Source organism: Haliotis rubra, unplaced genomic scaffold, assembly GCF_003918875.1.
Source record: "Haliotis rubra isolate DU_JTF1 unplaced genomic scaffold, ASM391887v1 Scf742, whole genome shotgun sequence".
NCBI lineage: Eukaryota > Metazoa > Mollusca > Gastropoda > Lepetellida > Haliotidae > Haliotis > Haliotis rubra.
The window spans coordinates 20,482-39,297 of record NW_025767460.1 but is presented as its reverse complement, the minus strand read 5'-3'; the positions used below and the strand labels follow the sequence as shown (position 1 = coordinate 39,297).

At 39.8% G+C, this 18,816-nt stretch overlaps 1 protein-coding gene across 2 annotated transcripts in view; it reads right to left on the bottom strand.

The window, feature by feature from the left end:
- Nucleotides 1-18,697, bottom strand: part of LOC124259922 (protein NipSnap-like) — a 39,557-nt gene extending 20,860 nt beyond the window's left edge. For both annotated transcript variants that reach the window (XM_046694148.1, XM_046694149.1), the window contains exons 1-4: nucleotides 18,592-18,697; nucleotides 3,187-3,359; nucleotides 1,275-1,320; nucleotides 934-1,025 (exon numbers count right to left, since the gene is read on the bottom strand). In XM_046694148.1, coding sequence (XP_046550104.1) covers nucleotides 934-1,025; nucleotides 1,275-1,320; nucleotides 3,187-3,359; nucleotides 18,592-18,662 — 382 coding nt within the window. In that variant the 5' untranslated portion in view covers nucleotides 18,663-18,697. The remainder of the gene's footprint in view (nucleotides 1-933; nucleotides 1,026-1,274; nucleotides 1,321-3,186; nucleotides 3,360-18,591) is intronic.
- Nucleotides 18,698-18,816: the final 119 nt, after the last annotated feature.

The following is an 18,816-nucleotide window of genomic DNA, read 5'->3' as shown; positions in this document are numbered from 1 at the left end:
AGTATAATGTTGATGCATGATAACCACAGAAGTATATTTAGCAGTATAATGTATGCATGATAACCACAGAAGTATATTTAGCAGTATATAATGTGTGCATATAATGATAACCACAGAAGTATATTTAGCAGTATAATGTGGATGCATGATAACCACAAGTATATTTAGCAGTATAATGTGGATGCATGATAACCACAGAAGTATATTTAGCAGTATAATGTGGATACATGATAACCACAGAAGTATATTTAGCAGTATAATGTGGATACATGATAACCACAGAAGTATATTTAGCAGTATAATGTCGATGCATGATAACCACAGAAGTATATTTAGCAGTATAATGTAGATGCATGATAACTACAGAAGTATATTTAGCAGTATAATGTGGATGCATGATAACCACAGAAGTATATAGTGTGGATACCACAGAAGTATATTTAGCAGTATAATGTCGATACATGATATGATAACCACAGAAGTATATTTAGCAGTATATATGTAACCACAGAAGTATATTTAGCAGGATACAGTATAATGTGGATACATGATAACCACAGAAGTATTTTTAGCAGTATAATGTTGATGCATGATAACCACAGAAGTATATTTAGCAGTATAATGTAGATGCATGATAACCACAGAAGTATATTTAGCAGTATAATGTCGATGCATGATAACCACAGAAGTATATTTAGCAGTATAATATTGAAGCATGATAACCACAGAAGTATATTTAGCAGTATAATGTGGATGCATGATAACCACAGAAGTATATTTAGCAGTATAATGTGGATACATGATAACCACAGAAGTATATTTAGCAGTATAATGTGGATGCATGATATCCACAGAAGTATATTTAGCAGTATAATGTGGATACATGATAACCACAGAAGTATATTTAACAGTACAATGATGACAGCAACTCACTTGCTTCGTCCTGGTCACCAATTTCCACAGTGAAGCTACCTACAAGACTTTGACCCGCATCTTTCTTCTTCAACAGCTCCTGAAACTCCTGGCTGCAAGGAAGTCGTACAAGCACACTTTGTAAATCATGTCAACCACAATGAAGCTATCCAACTGCGAGTTACTTGCTTACAACCAGACCTACGGCATCAACACAACAGATGTATTCTTTGTTCATAACAAAACTGTTGAGTTTTTTTTATCGTGTTTATAGTTTTGAGAAACTTTACAAGAAGTACCATTTTCCATCTGTGTTACACAAGTTCACACTTATTGTTAGTAGACGGCCATTATTTACTTACAACTGATTTAAATAATCTTCCATAGATTCTGGTTTCACTGCATGAACTGAAAACAAACGCAAATACAATGTTTTTGTTAACCATGATAGCATGGTTAACTGACAAATACCTAACCAAGTAATACTTGCAGGGTCGTCATTTGGATAGCCATCAGCACGACTCAATGAAAGATTAAAATGATTACTGACTAGGATACATACAGGATTCTACTGTATCTTTGGTAAGTAAAATTGGGAAAAAAGTATCATTTTTTTTCTACTTTGGCAATATTTAAACAAGTCTTATTCACATCAACTCTGATCTATTGAATCAACACTGCATTCAGTTCAAGCATAAGGAATTGAAGTATTTCTCATTTTTACATACTCATACTGACACAACAGTATGCAACATTCCGTCTTGCTATGACCACACATCAAAGTTGATCAAAGTATAACATACACCCCAACACATCCTTTGACTGTTATTCCCAGCATGTTGATGTACACTCATCACAGTTTCCTACAACTCCTCAAACAAAGGTGACAAGCTGACCTACATCTTCCAGGGGAATGCAGTCATGAAGTGTTGTGTCAGGACAGGTACACTGATAGGAGAATACTCAGATTCCATATATCTTTTGACTTATAACTCGACACCAGCATGTAATTATCCCTCATTTGGGGGGCAGCTGTCAGATACCCAATACCTAAGGTGGAGATGGCAAATGTGATAATGTGTTCATTTATATAGCGGCAAACTCCACACCAGGTATGCTCATAGCGCTAACAATCAATAAGGCACTATTGAAGTCCATAGAACTTTTTGTAGAGAAAGGTTTTGAGGTGGTGCTTAAAGTTTTCAAGGGTTGGAGACAGCTTAAGGTCATCAGGGAGAGAATTCCAATTGAACAATGCCATGTTCTGGTAAGACTTGTAGCTAAATGATTTGAGGCTTTGTGATCTCAGTTACTCAGTTAAAGTCCAACTTGATTTTTTTTAGACTAAGTCCAAATCATTTCCATGAAAATCATGAAAAATATAAATGCCAGAAATCTGCAAATAGCAAAAGGTACCACTTCAAGATAACTAGATGATCTGCCTGCAGGTGATCCCAAAGGTGATGCGGCAACAGCCACAGGGGGACACAAGGCCAAGCGCTGGAGTCTGGCCATACAGGCATCGACGAGATCGGCAGACAAGTAAACACTGTTCTAGAGTGCAAGGTATCTGACTGTCAGGTAGAGAGCATGGGAATATTAGGCTGACTTTTTCCCATGACAACTCACTCACTTGCAAAACCATAACAAAACCACCAGCATTAAACAAATAAAACAAACTAAGATAAAGCGAGGGTAGTGGAAACATGAGAGCAGTCTACCAAAATGAAGCCTTCACTACGGAGCTGCACCAAGCTGGAAAACACCCTGTGTCAACATGAAACTTACATTTACATCTGACATGGATAAACACGAAGGACTGATATGGCCATCTTATAGTACAGAATAAGAAATATTGCATACTGTTGTGGAGTGATCAGATCAAAAAGATGTAAAACTAAGCATAGCCTCTTCTTCTTCAATGGTCTTGTTATCAGTGATATACAAGTTACCTTTACCAAACCATAACATTGCACATGAATTTGTTAGCATGAATTGGGCAATGTTGATTTCAACCTGGGAAATTTTCACTGACTTTTGTGCTGACTTTGGCCAAGTATTGGCTTTCAAGCACATCTAGATATATAATTTTTACTTACCAACATGTCTGCACTTTTCCATTTATGAAAATCACTTGAGATAAGGATGATAAGAGCATCAAAGCAAATTCTACAATAAATATAACTGCAGACATATTCCCAAAACAGCAAACAGCTATATAAAGATCATTACAATAATTCAAAGCTGAAGAAAAATATATGTTTGAACACATACACTGAATCTCATAGACTGTTTCTTTACTTGAAAGTTGACTGGAGTGTGACTCGGAGCTAGTGGGGAGTGTTCTGACACGAAGCAGGTTCTTCAGCCAACCCCTTCTTTCATCATCCTGAAAGTCCTCGGACACAGCTGCCTGCTTGTGTGGCACTCCCGTGGTGCTGACACACCTGGAACACAAGCACTGGCCGTCTAAAGCAACATGCATGTTCGCCGTCCTCGGGCGGGCAAGTTTCAGTGTTTTTAGAGCAAGGTCAAGATGAGGGAGCTTACTGAACATGTTAAAACATTGCAAATTTGGTTTCTGTGATCATGCAGTAGCATACAAACTTAGAGTTGAAAGGTTTTTACAACAATCACTATAAATTGATTACATGTGCATTTCACAGTATGCCCAGCCTTCACAGACAGCACTTCAAAGTTCAAAGATTATTTACACAGTGGTTTAGAATTGATTCATTGAGCATTTGGCTTACTGTGTTAGCATGGTACATTGGAATACAGTAAAAGTAATTTCATTCAGCTTGAAAACAAATGGCCATACACACAGGGCAGTGGCAACATAAGAATTATATGAGAACATTCTGAAGTCGCCACTGGAAATTAGATTCAAAGACTTGAACAAATATGAGTGTTATGATTCGAATAAGACTTGTGAAGTTTCAGCTTGATTTCTAGTAGTGGTGTTCCGATGATTGATTATAATCAAAAATTGATTGGTTACCCTTTCCAGATGCAAGAATCGATTGCAAAATTTCATAATCGATTGTCGGTAATATTTTTTACAAAAACAGTAATGAATACCCAACTCAGACCACAAGACAACTGGCAGTTACCTATAATTAGAACTTCTATCCGCATTATTCACAGAAATCACAATCATATTGCGTCTACTCACGCCTCGAATGAAGTGTAGTTGACAGAAAATGGATACATACATATATTTTGTTTTGCTAAATGTCATATTTATTGGAGCTTGCGATCACAACAAACTGTCATGTGTATTTTACCTCATTCCATGCGCATACAACTTTCGCTTACCATGTTCATGAGGGTACGCTTTTCGCTCCAACCGTGATAGTACCATTTTTAACATTATTCTCAACAATCACAAACTGATTACCGCCTCGTCATCCATTTTCTGTCAACTACACTAAGTCTCCATTTCAAGGCACATTTTAGTCATGTAGTGTTTTCATGACAACTGACAAGATCTGTTGTTTGTTGAATGGTTGGTAATTGATGCTGTTGATGGTAAATATGATAAACCATAAAAGAACCAAAAAAAGCTTTTCTTTTGTGTACCTCTACATGTTCAACCATCTGTCTCTGAACTGTACTTGCTTACCTTCAGAAGGCTGAGACAATAACAAACACGTGACCTTGTGTAATATATTTATTACTTAGAGGGTATTCTTGTGATTTAATTTAACCGATTATTAATCGATGACTGATCGGTTGGGCCAATACGATTGTAACTGATGATCAATTATGAAATCACAACCAATTGCCACCACTAATTTCTAGTATGGTTTCTCAGGGAATGGTGTTAACAGAGCCGCGACTGTGGAATCATCAATTTGTAGGTAAAATCAATGACAAACTTTAAATCTAGCAAAAACATCTATATGTATATTGAACAAAAAACATAGGGATCGTGTATTTCGGAGGATATTGTTTTGTTGCGAAGTCCAGGTTCCTTTAAATATGTAGGGTATATAAAAATATTTCAAAATACCTAACCCTTTTCTTCAATGGATTTTCAGCGCCACTACTAAAGTACTGTCAGAAATAGAAAAAAACTGTTTTTAGGCTGTTACTCTGTATCCCTAAAATTGACACAATTGCAAATAGCATATGTCGAAATAACCCATATCGGCCTAACTGGGCCTTCAGGGGGATGCACAATAGGATATCCAGAAAAGCATGTTTACTCGTAAAATCGGGCAAAACTTGGAAAAAATATGAATAGCTGCTGAAAACAATAGATCAGACTATAGATGGCATTTAGGTCGCTCAGCCAGGTATGACGACGGACCGTCGACTCACTTGACATGAAATGCATGTGCTGCCCACAGACACAAGGGGTCATCTCAAATATATGTTATGCTTTTTCATGTGTATTGAATATGTCTCTATTGATTATCTAATCTTAGCTAATGTCTCTATTCCCAAGCCCGACCCCAACTACTGTCAGCAACACCCGTCTTGGTTTTGCTTTTGAGACGACCCCTCCTACCTGTTTCTTTTTATAGTGATAGTGAGACTCAATGCTATCCATATCCTTAATAGTTTCAGTATTAAAGTTGTTATTTTTTACGTCTGCTATTGTTTACAATGAAACTAAGTCTAATTTTATAATGGACATTCAATAAATGTCATTTGTTATACAATATCATTGCACCCTAATTTGCATAAAGCCATGGTCTGCTCCAAATAAGTCGTTTCGGACTTTGAAAAAAACCACATTGCTCATTTCTGCACAAATATCTCCTCAGTAAAATCCTTCTTTTACGCTTCCTATCTCCCTCCCACTGAGACTATAGAATGTAATTTTCTGAATAAAATTGATATTTTATACTTATCCTGACTCATGCTCTTTTGCTTGTCTTCTTCTTCTTGCGAACATAGTGGAACACTTGTATCTCCCTAATTGAAGCTCCCTTCAATGTAAAATCACTAATTAGTACTCACCCACGAGTTGCCTCCCTCTTCCTTAGCTTGGCGGGGAAAGGAGGCCACCCTCTGGCCTCATGCTTCACTCTCCCTGATATAGCGAGAGCCCAACACTTGAATTTACAGGGAAATCCAAAGTGTTATGTGGGGGGGAGGATGGGAGGGCTTACCTCATGAGTCAGGATAAGTATAAAATATCAATTTTATTCAGAAAATTACATATTTTTCCTTATCCTGACTCATGCTCTTTTGTTGTAGAATCCTCTGGAAGCGGAGGTGGGAAAAACAGAATACTTTGGATTTAAATAATTAGTGATTTATATATATATATATGTAATAACCCCCTCACGGGAACTTCATAATGGCACTGAATTAGGATAATTCCTGCTACTATAAACCATAAGTTTACCAGCTGCCATAGATGGGGTACTACAATAATAATATACTATGATAATAGCAATAATGGTATAAAAGCGACTCCAAAATGGAGAAGCTACCCAACTAATACATAAACATCAGTACTGGGCTTAAGACTAAGTAGACTTAAGATATGTATATAAATAGCCCTAAAACTCCGTAGAGTTATAAGCTAGATGATACTGGTATGATATATACATAATAATCTCGTGAGACTATGTCTCATCGTCTACGAGGGACTGTCAACTGCTGTGCGAGGACCATGGGACGAAATGGTGAATACCTGAGGGCGTCCTCGGTGGTGATATCTCTCAGATAGTGATTAGCAAACACCATGTCGGTTCCAAAGCAGCCCTCCATAATGGTATTTAATGAGCAGTTACCGTGTAGAAGCGAGTGTGGAAGCCAGTGCTCTGATCTCATGTGGATTAGATGCTCTTGGAGGGTCGAGTCCTGCAGCCTTGTAAGGCGAGAGTATGACAGTTCTTATCCATATTGATATGGTGAGTGCGAGAGACTTCGGTCTGAGTAAGCTGTCGATAGAGGGATGAATAATCGTTTGAGATGTAAATTAAGCCTCGTTTTGGATCGTCGTAGATAGATTTTGAGAGCTCTGACTGGGCATAGAGATAGGTCCAGCGTATCTTGAGATCCGAGGAATTGAGGAGAGTGCAGGAACATGGAATAATCTGTCTGGTTGACCTGGCAATTGATTCTTGGCGATGAAATCCCATCGTAGTCCCATGTGCACTATGTTTTGATTGTCGTCAAACCGTATTCTCTCATAATCTAGTGCGTGAATTTCTGACATCCTGGCTGCCGTTGCTAGGGATAACAGGAACAATGTTTTCTGTGAGAGAAATTCAAAAGTTGTTGATTCCAGTGGTTCATAAGCCTCACTTGTGAGGTGTTGGAGCACTATATTTAGATCCCATGCTGGGCGCGGAACTTCTGTTTCTGATCCTCCAATCGGAATGCAAGTAGTAAGGCCAGTAACTCTGGTGTTTTGGTTAACTTGACACCCGTTCTCATAGTTATCACAGAACTAAAGCGGCAAAGATATGTTGACAATGTCGAGCCTTTTAAATGTTTATTTTGGCGTAAAGTAACACAGATAGTCAGCCACTTGTGGATGTGTAGCATTTCTCGCTGTAAATCCCTTTTTGCTGCGTAAGTTTGAAACTGTGCCACTTGTCGTCATTACAAGTTCGTGTAGAATAAGCGTAAAAGCAAGCGTGACTGCTTTTCGCCGCTCTGGCTGAATAACCTCTCTTGTTTAGACACACTTTAATACAGTCCATACGTGAAGTTGGAATGCTTCTGGGTTTCCGTGCTTGTTTGGTGTGAGGATGTATTAGTAGATTCGGCTTTGGTAGCTCTAGTGTTGGTTGTCCGATTTCTTGAATTAGAATGGGAAACCACGTTCTGCGCTGGCCAGTAGAGTGACCAAAATCAGTTGGAGGCTCTGTGTTTGTCTGATTTTCTGTAACACTTGTGGGATTAGCGCTGGCGGAAAGCGCGTCTGCGTTGAGGCCTTCCAGGATATGCTTAGAGCGTCCGTTGCCATGCTTGTGGATCGGGACTGGTGATCTGAATGTTGTTAGCTGATTGTTGAAGCGAGTGGCGAATAGATCTACTAAGCGGAGCTCCTATTTTCTTGATAATCTGTGCAAAGATTTCTGTATGGAGCATCCATTCTGTCGGTGACGGTAGGTGTGGCCGAGAGAGTGCGTCTGCTAGTACATTCTTGGCTCCGGGAATGTGACATGCTCTGACATGTAAGTTGAGATCGTCGATTAGATCGAACAGTTGAAAGCATAAAGTCAATAGGTTCAGTGATCTCGTTGAGCCTTGTTTGTTTACATAAAACGCCACTGTTGAGTTGTCGGTGTGAATCATCAGATGCGCCTTCTGTAGAATGGTGCTCCAATGTAGTATGGCGTTGATTACAGCTTTCATCTCTAGCATGTTTATGTGGAGCTTGCTTTCTTGCTGATTCCATAACCCTGATGCCGTCCGGTTGGCGAGATGAGCTCCCCAACCTTGGAGCGACGCGTCTACATAGAGATGGGTTTTGAATTCCGGCTCTGTTAAATAAATGCCTTCGCAGACATTCGACCTCCTGGTCCACCATAGTAGATGAGGTCTGATGTGTTTCGGTAGACTGAATGGCTGTAGGTCGTCGAGATGAGCATTGATGAAGACCTGTAGCGGGCGTAACTGTAGTCTGCCTCTGACTGTCATGTCTTGGGCTGGCGTGAGGAGACCCAACAGACTCTGCCATTGTCGTAGTAGTGGTAGCGGAGAGTAAGGCTTGTGGGATGGTCTGTTGGATCTTGAGCCATCGGTCTTCTGGTACGACGATACGGTTCAGTGTCGTGATAAATCGAATGCCTAGAAATTGCAGATCTTGCGTTGGTACTAGGTCCGACTTGAGTAGATTTACTAACCATCCTAGCTGTGTTAGTAGCTTGATGATGAAGTTTAACTGTAGTTTGAGATGCTGTGGATCTTGATCTACTTGTATCCCGTCGTCGAGGTAAAAGCGCTCGCGTAGCCCTAGGCGATGTAGGTAGGTGGCGATAGGTTTACGTTACTCTTGTGAATAACCAGGGGCCGATGATATTCCAAATGGGAGTACTTTCCATTGATAATGCAGCCCGTCTAGTGTAAACCGTGGGTATTTCCTGGATTAGGGATGTATCGGGATGTGTGTAGATAAGCATCCTGCAGATCTATACTGGCCATGTAGTCCATGGGACGAATTAGGTGCCGTAGTTGAGGTAGATGTATCATCATGAAAGCGTTGGCGGTTTCGTAGATAATCTCTGTTGAATGTGCTCATGTTGTAAATGAGTCTGTATTTCTCCTTGGAGTTTTCTTGGGCACTAGGAAAACTGGGGAGTAGAAGCCTGGTTCGATGTTTACTTGATCTAGTACTTCTATGGCCTGCTTGGTTAGGAGAGATGTAACAGCCTCTCTTAACTTTGGTAGTTGTTAGCCTGGAAGTCGAACTTGTGAGGGTTGACTGTCAGCGGGCGTGGCCTGTAGTTGGATTCGATATCCGTGTTGAAGAATGTTGGAGACATATGGGTCTTGTAACATTCCCCAGTTCTCCCAGTGCAGTTGAAGGCGTCCACCCACTTGTGGCGGTTGTACTGGAGCGGCTGGGGTGGAAGACTCCAGTCGTTCGAACCTGTCTTTCATCGTTTATAGTTCGCGGGAACCTCTGGGTGCCCTGCCTCTTCCTGATCCTCCTCTGTAGTTGCCATATGGGCGATGAAAGAATCTTTTCCTCTGGAGCTGGCCATCTTCCTATCCGTGCTTTCTGTAATCCAGTGAATTTAGATTTCCCTGAATATCTCTGTGAAGTCTGCCTGATGATGCTGGCTAGCGTGTCCATCGACTTTATCATAAGGACTTCTCTAGAATCCTTGGTGACTTCCTTAGAGACTTTATCTATTCCTCCGTCGAAGATGGATGGCGTAGACCACGGGGCTGTGTAGAGTGGAGCTGTAAACTGCTCACCCCAGCTGCAGGAAGCGAGGAGGCCTTGACGACGAGAGCCAGGTTAGTGCTGCAGAGACTGATGTGAGATGATCCGTTAGAAACTGCTGGTCCTTCTTTTGCATAAGTAGGGCCGAGTAGATCATTCTGTCATCCTCAGATGTCGAATCTCGAAATCTGGTGATAAGAGTCTCATTGATCGTTCTAGATCTATTAAGGCCGAAGAACATTCGCCTTGTCATGGTTTCGATCTGAACCAGCTTGCGATCGTCAATCTTATAGTTCTTATTCTTGACATCGTTGATCACTTTGTAGTTGTCATCGATCTCTTGTGCCTTGAAAAGGGGTCCATATTATGAGTTGCAAACTTCTTAGCGTTGAACTGTGGTAAGTGTGGGCTTGGACTTTAGTGGCTTTATGGAAGGCTGTGTCCAGATTCTGTGGGACCGTAGCAATCCGGATTCGATCAGGAGGTAGGGTGATGTTGTCTGCATCGTCCTCCCTCATCAAGGTAAGTGTGGGCGGATTACCGTTCTTGGAAGGTGAAGATAGGTCAGGTTGTTAACCATCCAATAAGCGTATCTCAGCGTCGGAGAAAATGATGCCTCCATCATCTTCTATAGCGGGATGCGCTGATAAGAGGTTGATGCTCTTCCGATGGTGACCTGTATGCTTCTATCTCTGTGCAGGGCGGCGTCAGCGGAGACCTGACTGGGGACTTCCGTGAAGACTTGTCGCGGCGAAGCGGTGTGGTGACCTGCAAAGGCGTCGGCGAGGTGGGCGGCGAGGTGATGGCGTGGAAGCGGCGAGGAGATCGTCTTGGTGAGCGGGCTGGCGAGCTGTGTCTAAATGGTGACCTTAGCGGAGATCTATGTGGTGAGCGTTGATAGCCAGCGAAGCTCTTGGAATCCCTCCCTCGATGACCTTCTAGAGCGCGAAGATGACTTGGAGCCTGTAACTGGTGCCCTTGGCGGAGCCCTTCGCGAAGCTTCATCTGAGTCCGGTCCTGGGGAGGCGACGACTTGACCTTGCGAAGGCTTTAGCGCGAAGGCTGAGGGTCCGAGTCAGAGTCCGGGGATGAGATGATCTTTCTTCTCGAGCGTCCTCGTGAGTGTTGATCATCAAGGTCGAGGTAGATGACGATCTAGAAGTCCTTCGCGAAGGCTGTACATCTGGGTCCTTCGCCGAGGTGGTCTGTGACTTCCTTTGCGGAGGTGGCATTGTAGTGGCCGCGTTGTTGGGGGGTCCCTCTGGGGTGTCGTCTACGTTGGAGCCTTCGCGAAGGCTCAGGCTCTGGGCTGGTTGTCTCTCCAGTCTGTATCGGTCCTCCATCATCTTCATGATCTGCGCATCAGGTGCGTCTGGGGCCCGGTCTGTGAAGATGTAGTCGGTGCCCTCTCTGCGTTGGTAGCGGCGGGGCCCTCAGGAAGATCGTCAGACATCAGCGTTGGTACATCAGGCTGCATGGCGATCTGCGCTGGCGTCACTGTTGCCGACACGGTCGTTTCTTGTGGCGTAGATCCGGGTATGATGATCGGCTGATCATCATACAGGCCCAGTTCTGCGGCGGGAACAATCTCGGCTGAAGGTTCTAGAAGACCGTTGATTTCCCCTTGGAGGTAGGCGCTGCCCTGGGGAGTGCGGAGTCTGCGTTGAGATGATGTCGAAACCCTCTTAGTCTTTGGCTGCGGCGGCGGGATGTCTGGGGATGCAGGGCGCTTCATGGAGGCGGCGGACTGCGTCCCGCCTCTCCTCGAGGTAACTCTAGCGGAACACCAGGCGGGAGGGTCGTCCGACAGCAGTTGACTGGCTAGGGGTTCCGATGTATCGGCCATGGCTAAACCTTGTTTGCGTGACCTATCTGCTGCTGCGTCTCAAGGCGCAAAGATAATATTTATTAAATGCAGAATTAGACAGATTAATACAATAACTGCAGCGTGAAGAAAGCACATGGCGTGGTACAGCTAGGGCATATTAAATGCGGATCAGCAGCAGAAAAGCGTAATCTACAAATGGTACAGATTTTCATCAGCGTAAACTTGCTGAACAATCCGCGGCGTCCGTGAATAAACAGCAGAAATACGATTAATTATCAATACATAATTGTAGAAGGATACTAGCTACACCTCTATAGAAGACTATAAGAGGTAACTAACTAAGAATAATCAAAGGATATAGTGTGTAGGGAGACACAGGCTCTCACATCCTGCTCACTGGGCGAAGAAGGAGAGTGAAGCATGAGGCCAGAGGGTGGCCCTCCTTTCCAGCAAAGAAGAGGGAGGCAACTCGTGGTGAGTACTAATTAGTGATTTTACATTGAAGGGAGCTTCAATTAGGGAGATACAAGTGTTCCACTATGTTCGCAAGAAGAAGAAGACAAGCAAAAGAGCATGAGTCAGGATAAGGAAAAATTCAAGTGCTGAAAATGACCTTTCAAAATAGGCTTCATCGAAAATGGCGACATTTTGACACAGTATGAAATCGCTGATTCGCAGCGTTATTTGCTGTATGTTTTGAAATGTGAAAATCGGATAATTCCTGGGAGTACTGAATTTCAAAACTAACCTATTCATGATCACTGATATCAGTTTTACATGAAATCGCTAATTATAATTCTGAAGCGCTGCCGATGAATCTAGAATCGGTTGGGATGTTTTCGAAAATGCACTTACAGCGAAACGTGAGCTTTCCATATTGTATATTTTACATATTCAGCCGGTATTGAGACGCCTATTACATCAATGTGAAATGCATTACATTACTGAATTCCCCATACATTTTAGAATCAAATTGCAACTGGTCTGTGTCACCAATACCAACTGTCTAGATAAAATGAGACAAAACATATTGGGTGTGAAACTAACGCTGTGCTCGAAGACTGCGCTGGTTCGAAACGTAAACAAAGACAAATTCCGATTTTACACTGCGTAGCATTTTCTGAAATTTTCCAACATTCATCCGTCTATTCATAGCTTGCAATAGCTCAATACCTTTTGAATATGCATGGAAAGAGTATCGTAGTAAGAAATAGGAAATTATAAATAGATACAATGCAATGATTTGATCATTCATAAGAAATTGTCAAAGTTTCCGTGCAGTGTGACGCCATGACTGGCGCAAAATCATGCAGAACGACAACTGTAATATATCAGCATTTCTGGCTTCTTCTCTTACTTACAGTGAAAACGCTAGAAACATATAACAATACACAGTTAGTCAGAATCATTCTGATTACTTACATCTCATATTTATGTACAAACGATCCCTGAATCAATGGAAGAGTCCTCGCAAAATCCTATCTATCCTTGTCAGCAAAGCCGCCATTTTGTAAGAAATAGGTCATCGGTAGTGATGTCATACGTCAACATTGTTGTACATATTAGGCAATTTCTTTGAGGTGAAGGTCGGTTGAACAAGAGTTAACACAATCCCCCAATCCTTCCGATTACACTGTCAGTATTATAATGTATATTTTATGGATAGTTCAGATACTTTTCATGAAACTGACCTCAGCATCTACATTTAGCCTTGTCAAATATCATATCATACTTGCATATAGGGTTTACGGTGTTTTATTCTTTTAAAGTTTTTGATTGTTTGAATAATATTTACATAAGAAATTGACACATTTAGTGCAGTACACCATATTCTAAACCTTTACACAAGTGTTAGAAGATCAAACGTAGCCATAACTGCAATATTACTTTAGTTCCTATGATGTACAATATTCAATGCATTTGAACTAATATTGCAGTTTCACATGAACAGGTTAATGAATGGCGATTTGATTAAACCTTATAAGTAAAACTGATAACATTTAATGAAAATGATTTATGTATGTTATGAAATGTATATGCACACACATTTAAAGGAAATGTCTTGTTCATTGCACATTTTTGTGTCATTTTATAGAGAAAACAATGATGTAAATTGATTGGCCAGGTGCTTGGCTTGTCGGAAACATTTTATGAGTCACTATCATTGTTTTCGATAATATAATCAATTCATATTCGATTTAAAAATATGGTGATGACAGGATATCAAACTCTAACTATATTTATACGAAAATTGTTTAAAATGTATAAAGCATGTCATGTCTTAATTTGGACAAATCTTACATCCATATTCTAATATATAGTAATGCACTAGTTCCATATATAAAAGCTATCTTTTTGCATCTTCCATTGCATAATGATATGAAGAGAAATAGCTGCAAAATCATAAATAAAGTAAATTCCTATCCTAAACAAAATATTCAGGTGTTGTGAAATGTTATTTTTCATTTACGTTAAATTGATGCCAAACAGGTGCTGTTGCTCATGATAAGATACAGTCAAACTGTCTAATTGTTGATATATTCAGGACACTATTTAAAATGGAAAAACAGTCATTTTATGTTTTGTCTAAAGAGTGTTAATTCTGAAAAAGAAGCCGAGACCTTTCACACAATTAATGGAAATTAGGTGAGATATATACTAATCAGAATACCAATGTCGTCACTTTCCGACGTCGCAAAATGCATAAAACAAGCAATGACGCCAACTAAAATGTTGTATTATTTTCAGCAATTTCAATACATTTGAAGATATGGCTAGTATTCTGGTAATAACGATGCAAAATTAGTCAAAATACATCTACACAAACAGGAGAATATGGGAATCTAAGAACTAACTTTACATATCGGATAGGGCCATCCAAATCGCTATTACGTGCTTTCACATGTAGTATGCGTAGTCATCTTTTCTTATAAATTGTGAAACTACCACAGCGTATCCGCTCACATTGGGGACCTTTGAATTGGAATAGTTTGGTTCACCGTGAACAAAAATAACGAAAATATAGCGTCCAGATCCACCACAAATACTCTCCATGTGATTAGAGATACATTGACCTTGTGTTAAGAATAACGGAGTTATGCCCCTTATCATTATAATGCGGTATGACCTCTCTGTCGCCGTTTGATGTCGAGAAGAAAATCCATTTTTGACATTTATTATGTAGTCATTTTAATGTTGAGCATATAATGTTATGCATAAGCACATAAATCCAATTCATATACACTTATGTCGCTCAGATATCAGGCTGTATTTTCTTCGCTCACACTTTCCGTAAAGATGCCAAAATAAAAAATTAGAGTAGCACAGTGCTTTTATGGGTGCGCCGATAAAAAGCGGAGAAATTTACTGTTTTTTAACGCATAACAAAAATTTGGACAACATTTAGCAAGGTCTATTTTTCAAACCGCCGAGGTAGTTGCACTTATATTTATACCAACGGATAGGAAATTTAATATTCTACATTTCTGTGTAATTTTATAGCCGTACGTAGATCCAGGACCACGTGAGCGCAATTCTCACACAACGTTCACTTTTCAAACCATATGAAAATGTGCGCCTGGAAAAAAACTTGGCATCAAGGGGGTTAAATCGAGCCCTTACATTTGACATTCAGTGGGCAGAGCTATAAAGAAAAGTGAGAGAGTCTGGTTTGACTTTCTACAGTGTTCCCTTCATATCAAGGCCTGAGGTGCTACAACTTTCAACTATTTACTACTTCAGCAACCCAAGAGCATGGAGATGGCGCTGACAAACCTGGAAACATACTCATGTAAACCTGGATTGGAACCTATTATCATAGGTTTTAGTAGGCCCAAGAGGTGCAACTCTAGACTATGAAGGAAAGTGGGTTTTGTTAAGTATTTCTGAAGGCCAAAATTTCATGTTCACAATCAAAGTTCACTTTCTGGCCTTAGAATTGAAAATAAGTTCATCAGGATGACTAAAGCTCTAACGGAAACAAACTGACCATGACTTAAACTAACTAAGCCTTGAGGGCTTTCTTCTGCTGATCAACAGGACTTCCACATTATTTGTCAACAACAATCTGCATTTCTTTTATTTCAATTACGTAGGGGTTAGAGTGGCTAACAATATGCCATCTGTTCCCTTAAAGAAATTAGAAAAATGGATGGATGACAATATTTCATTCACAAAAAGTGACATACACAAAAGAAATATAAAGTTCATTTCATTATCTGCATGTTACTACACGTCAGTTTTCTATTTGTGAGGTGAAGTGAAATGGGGTTTAACGTCGCACTTAAGAATATTTGATCATATGACGATGTGCATGCATGTGTATTTGTAGCTGCTTGTACTTGTCCAAAAGCTGGTTTTATAGTGCTAGCTCACTGAGATACCATGCTGCAGTCAAGCATGAATACCCTACTCAGACACATTATACTGACTCCGAGCCGACCAGTCCTTGTTGTACCCATTAATGCTGAGCGCCAGACAGGGACCAACGAGTACCATATTTTAATGTCTTTTGGTATGATGCTGCCGGGGATCGAACCTGTGACCTTCTGCTCTCCAGGCGGATGCTCTAAGTTCTAACCATTACACCATGGAGGCAGTTTCCTATTTGTAACATTTTACTTCTTTCAATTAAACATGCACTTTAACTTCAACCTTGGGAATCAGTGGTAATAAAATATGAAATCAATAATAACGTTTTAATTTTCTAAACAACATTTTAACAGGTATCTCAACAGTAACACAGCTAATGTAATAAATAGTATATCACTCCAAAAAGTATCAGTGAAAACTTAAAAAATGATTGATTAAATAAATAGCATCAATTCAAATTACACATCACTATTCAGTGAAATTAGTAGTATTACTATAGAGTAGTTGCCATTTAAATATACAAAAGTTGTGTTCTACTTTGACTTGGAAAACTTGTTAAATGAATTCACTGTGTCATTCTCATATGTTTCTGCATTAAGCAGATTAAACCTGCAGTGTCTTGTGTAAAAGTGATAATGGAGTGCAAGAACACTTTTCTTCTATCTCATCAGCTAACCACATGCTCTGCTTACAAGTCCTCTTCAACAACTTTCACTCAAGAGCTATCTCGATTCCACGGAAACCTGAGTCCACCCAACCCTATATCAATCACTGTGGGATAGTTCTGATGACAATGTAGGCGATTTGTTGTATTGTTGGAATGCAAAGCTTAGAAACAATTCACAAAGTTCTTAGTCTGCCTATCAATATAGCTCATAGAAATCAATAATCGCCAACTAAATATTGATCAATTATCACTTAATATCGGTGGAGAAAATTTGAGCAAGCTTGCCAAAATAGGTCTAAAAGAAATCAAGATATTTCAAATCATTGGTGAGTGGTGATACATTTATTCATGGTATACCAACAAAAATAGCATCCTGAACATACTTTAGAAGCAGCCTTTGAAAATAGACAAAACCATGTGCATAATCTGAAATATCCTTGTGTATTCGGTTTTCGGTCATGTAAGGATTGTCGACCAACGTAACATTAAGTGCATAAATAAATCGATAATAAACAATCCTACCTCGTTTGTTTGTTATTTATTTATGATATTCAAATATCTGACGGATTAACCTCGTGTTTCACCCGCATAGCAGGCCTCGTAGTTCGCTACGCAAAGATCCTGAATGCGGAAGTGACGTCATCTGTTTTCGTTCACTTCATTGGTTCTCCGTAAAACACAAATCTAATAGCAGTATTCGTGCTATGCTGATATTTTATAATATAAAGTTAATAAACATCCAGTCCAAAAGAATATTTGTAATAGTTCCAATAATAATTATTAGAAACTATGGTCGTAATAATTTCATGTCAAAGTTTATCATGATGAGACTTCGCTAGTTACATCACATGTCCAGGCAGTTTTCACTCCTCCGGTTCGCTGACAAGGGCACCAAAACTCATCAGAAGATCTCACTACACATGCGAGGAGGTGCATTAGTTTGAGGTGGACCCAATGACAGCATGCAGGATGAGTACACTGGGCCCATGACACAGAAATATATTAATTGCAGTTTCGAAAATTAAATGAGTATTTTGAAAAATCGTAATAAGAGATGACCCTATCCAGTTTCCATATATTTTTTTTACGACGGCAACGCCAATGCAATATGTCACGGGATAATAATACGTCATACTATAAACAAGCAGACGACGCTATACTGAAAAGGTGGAGCTGACGATCTTTTAGATATGGCATTTTGATTACATGAAAATTTATGCATTAGTAAACTCAGTTCTAAAACGTAACATTTACGTGTGTTTGCAATCATGTACCTTACTAAATTTCACACGAAGCATTTTGTTAGTCAGAGCTGAAGCAGTCGACATCCTGCTAAAAATAACCTGTCTGGTGACGTAAAATCTCGCTAATAACCGCGAGAAATGAACACGCAAACGGCCGACCGAAAACAGATGATGAACGAAAACAGATGACTCGAGGATAGTTTAACTTTTTTCATCTCAGTAGTTTGATCGACATTGTCGATGACACAATTTCCATATCAATAATCAATAATCATTGATGATTCAAAGCATTGACGATATTTCTGATTATCGATCTTATGTGCCAACCCTACAATGTTCACACACTAAGTTATAAGTGTCTTCTGAAAACTTTGCCATAAATAATAATGTCGAAAAGATAGTCGTTAATCGCCTCTTTCTTATATATATGAGAAGAAAGTATATTGAGGTTCGGTATACTTTAGTTGGAATACAGAACAAAAGAATATGAAGTTCTTCTTCTTCCATAATCCATACTTATGACAAAATGCTTGTAATGAAACAACCAACACATGAGCAAAAAACATTTGTAGATAAGCGATGACAATATAACCTTCATGACTTAGAGCAGGAACACATACGAAAGTTATTTGTCATGCAATATCTAAGTCGGCTACAAAAAGAATCTTGGAACTAAATATAATGCAAGTGTGTCCATTCTGACCTAAAATTCGAAACTCCTTGTCTAATCAAGGGTGACATGGTCACCCTTGCCAGCCTACAAACACCCGCCATCTTGCTTGTTTTCACCTTTCACTCGGCAATTTCCGGTGCTACGGTGATTTTTTTTCGGATGAAATCACATATACTGATTCAACCATTGCACAAAATATTTTATTATATATTTCCCATGAATTCATTAATAGTTATATGTCAATATATCATATGA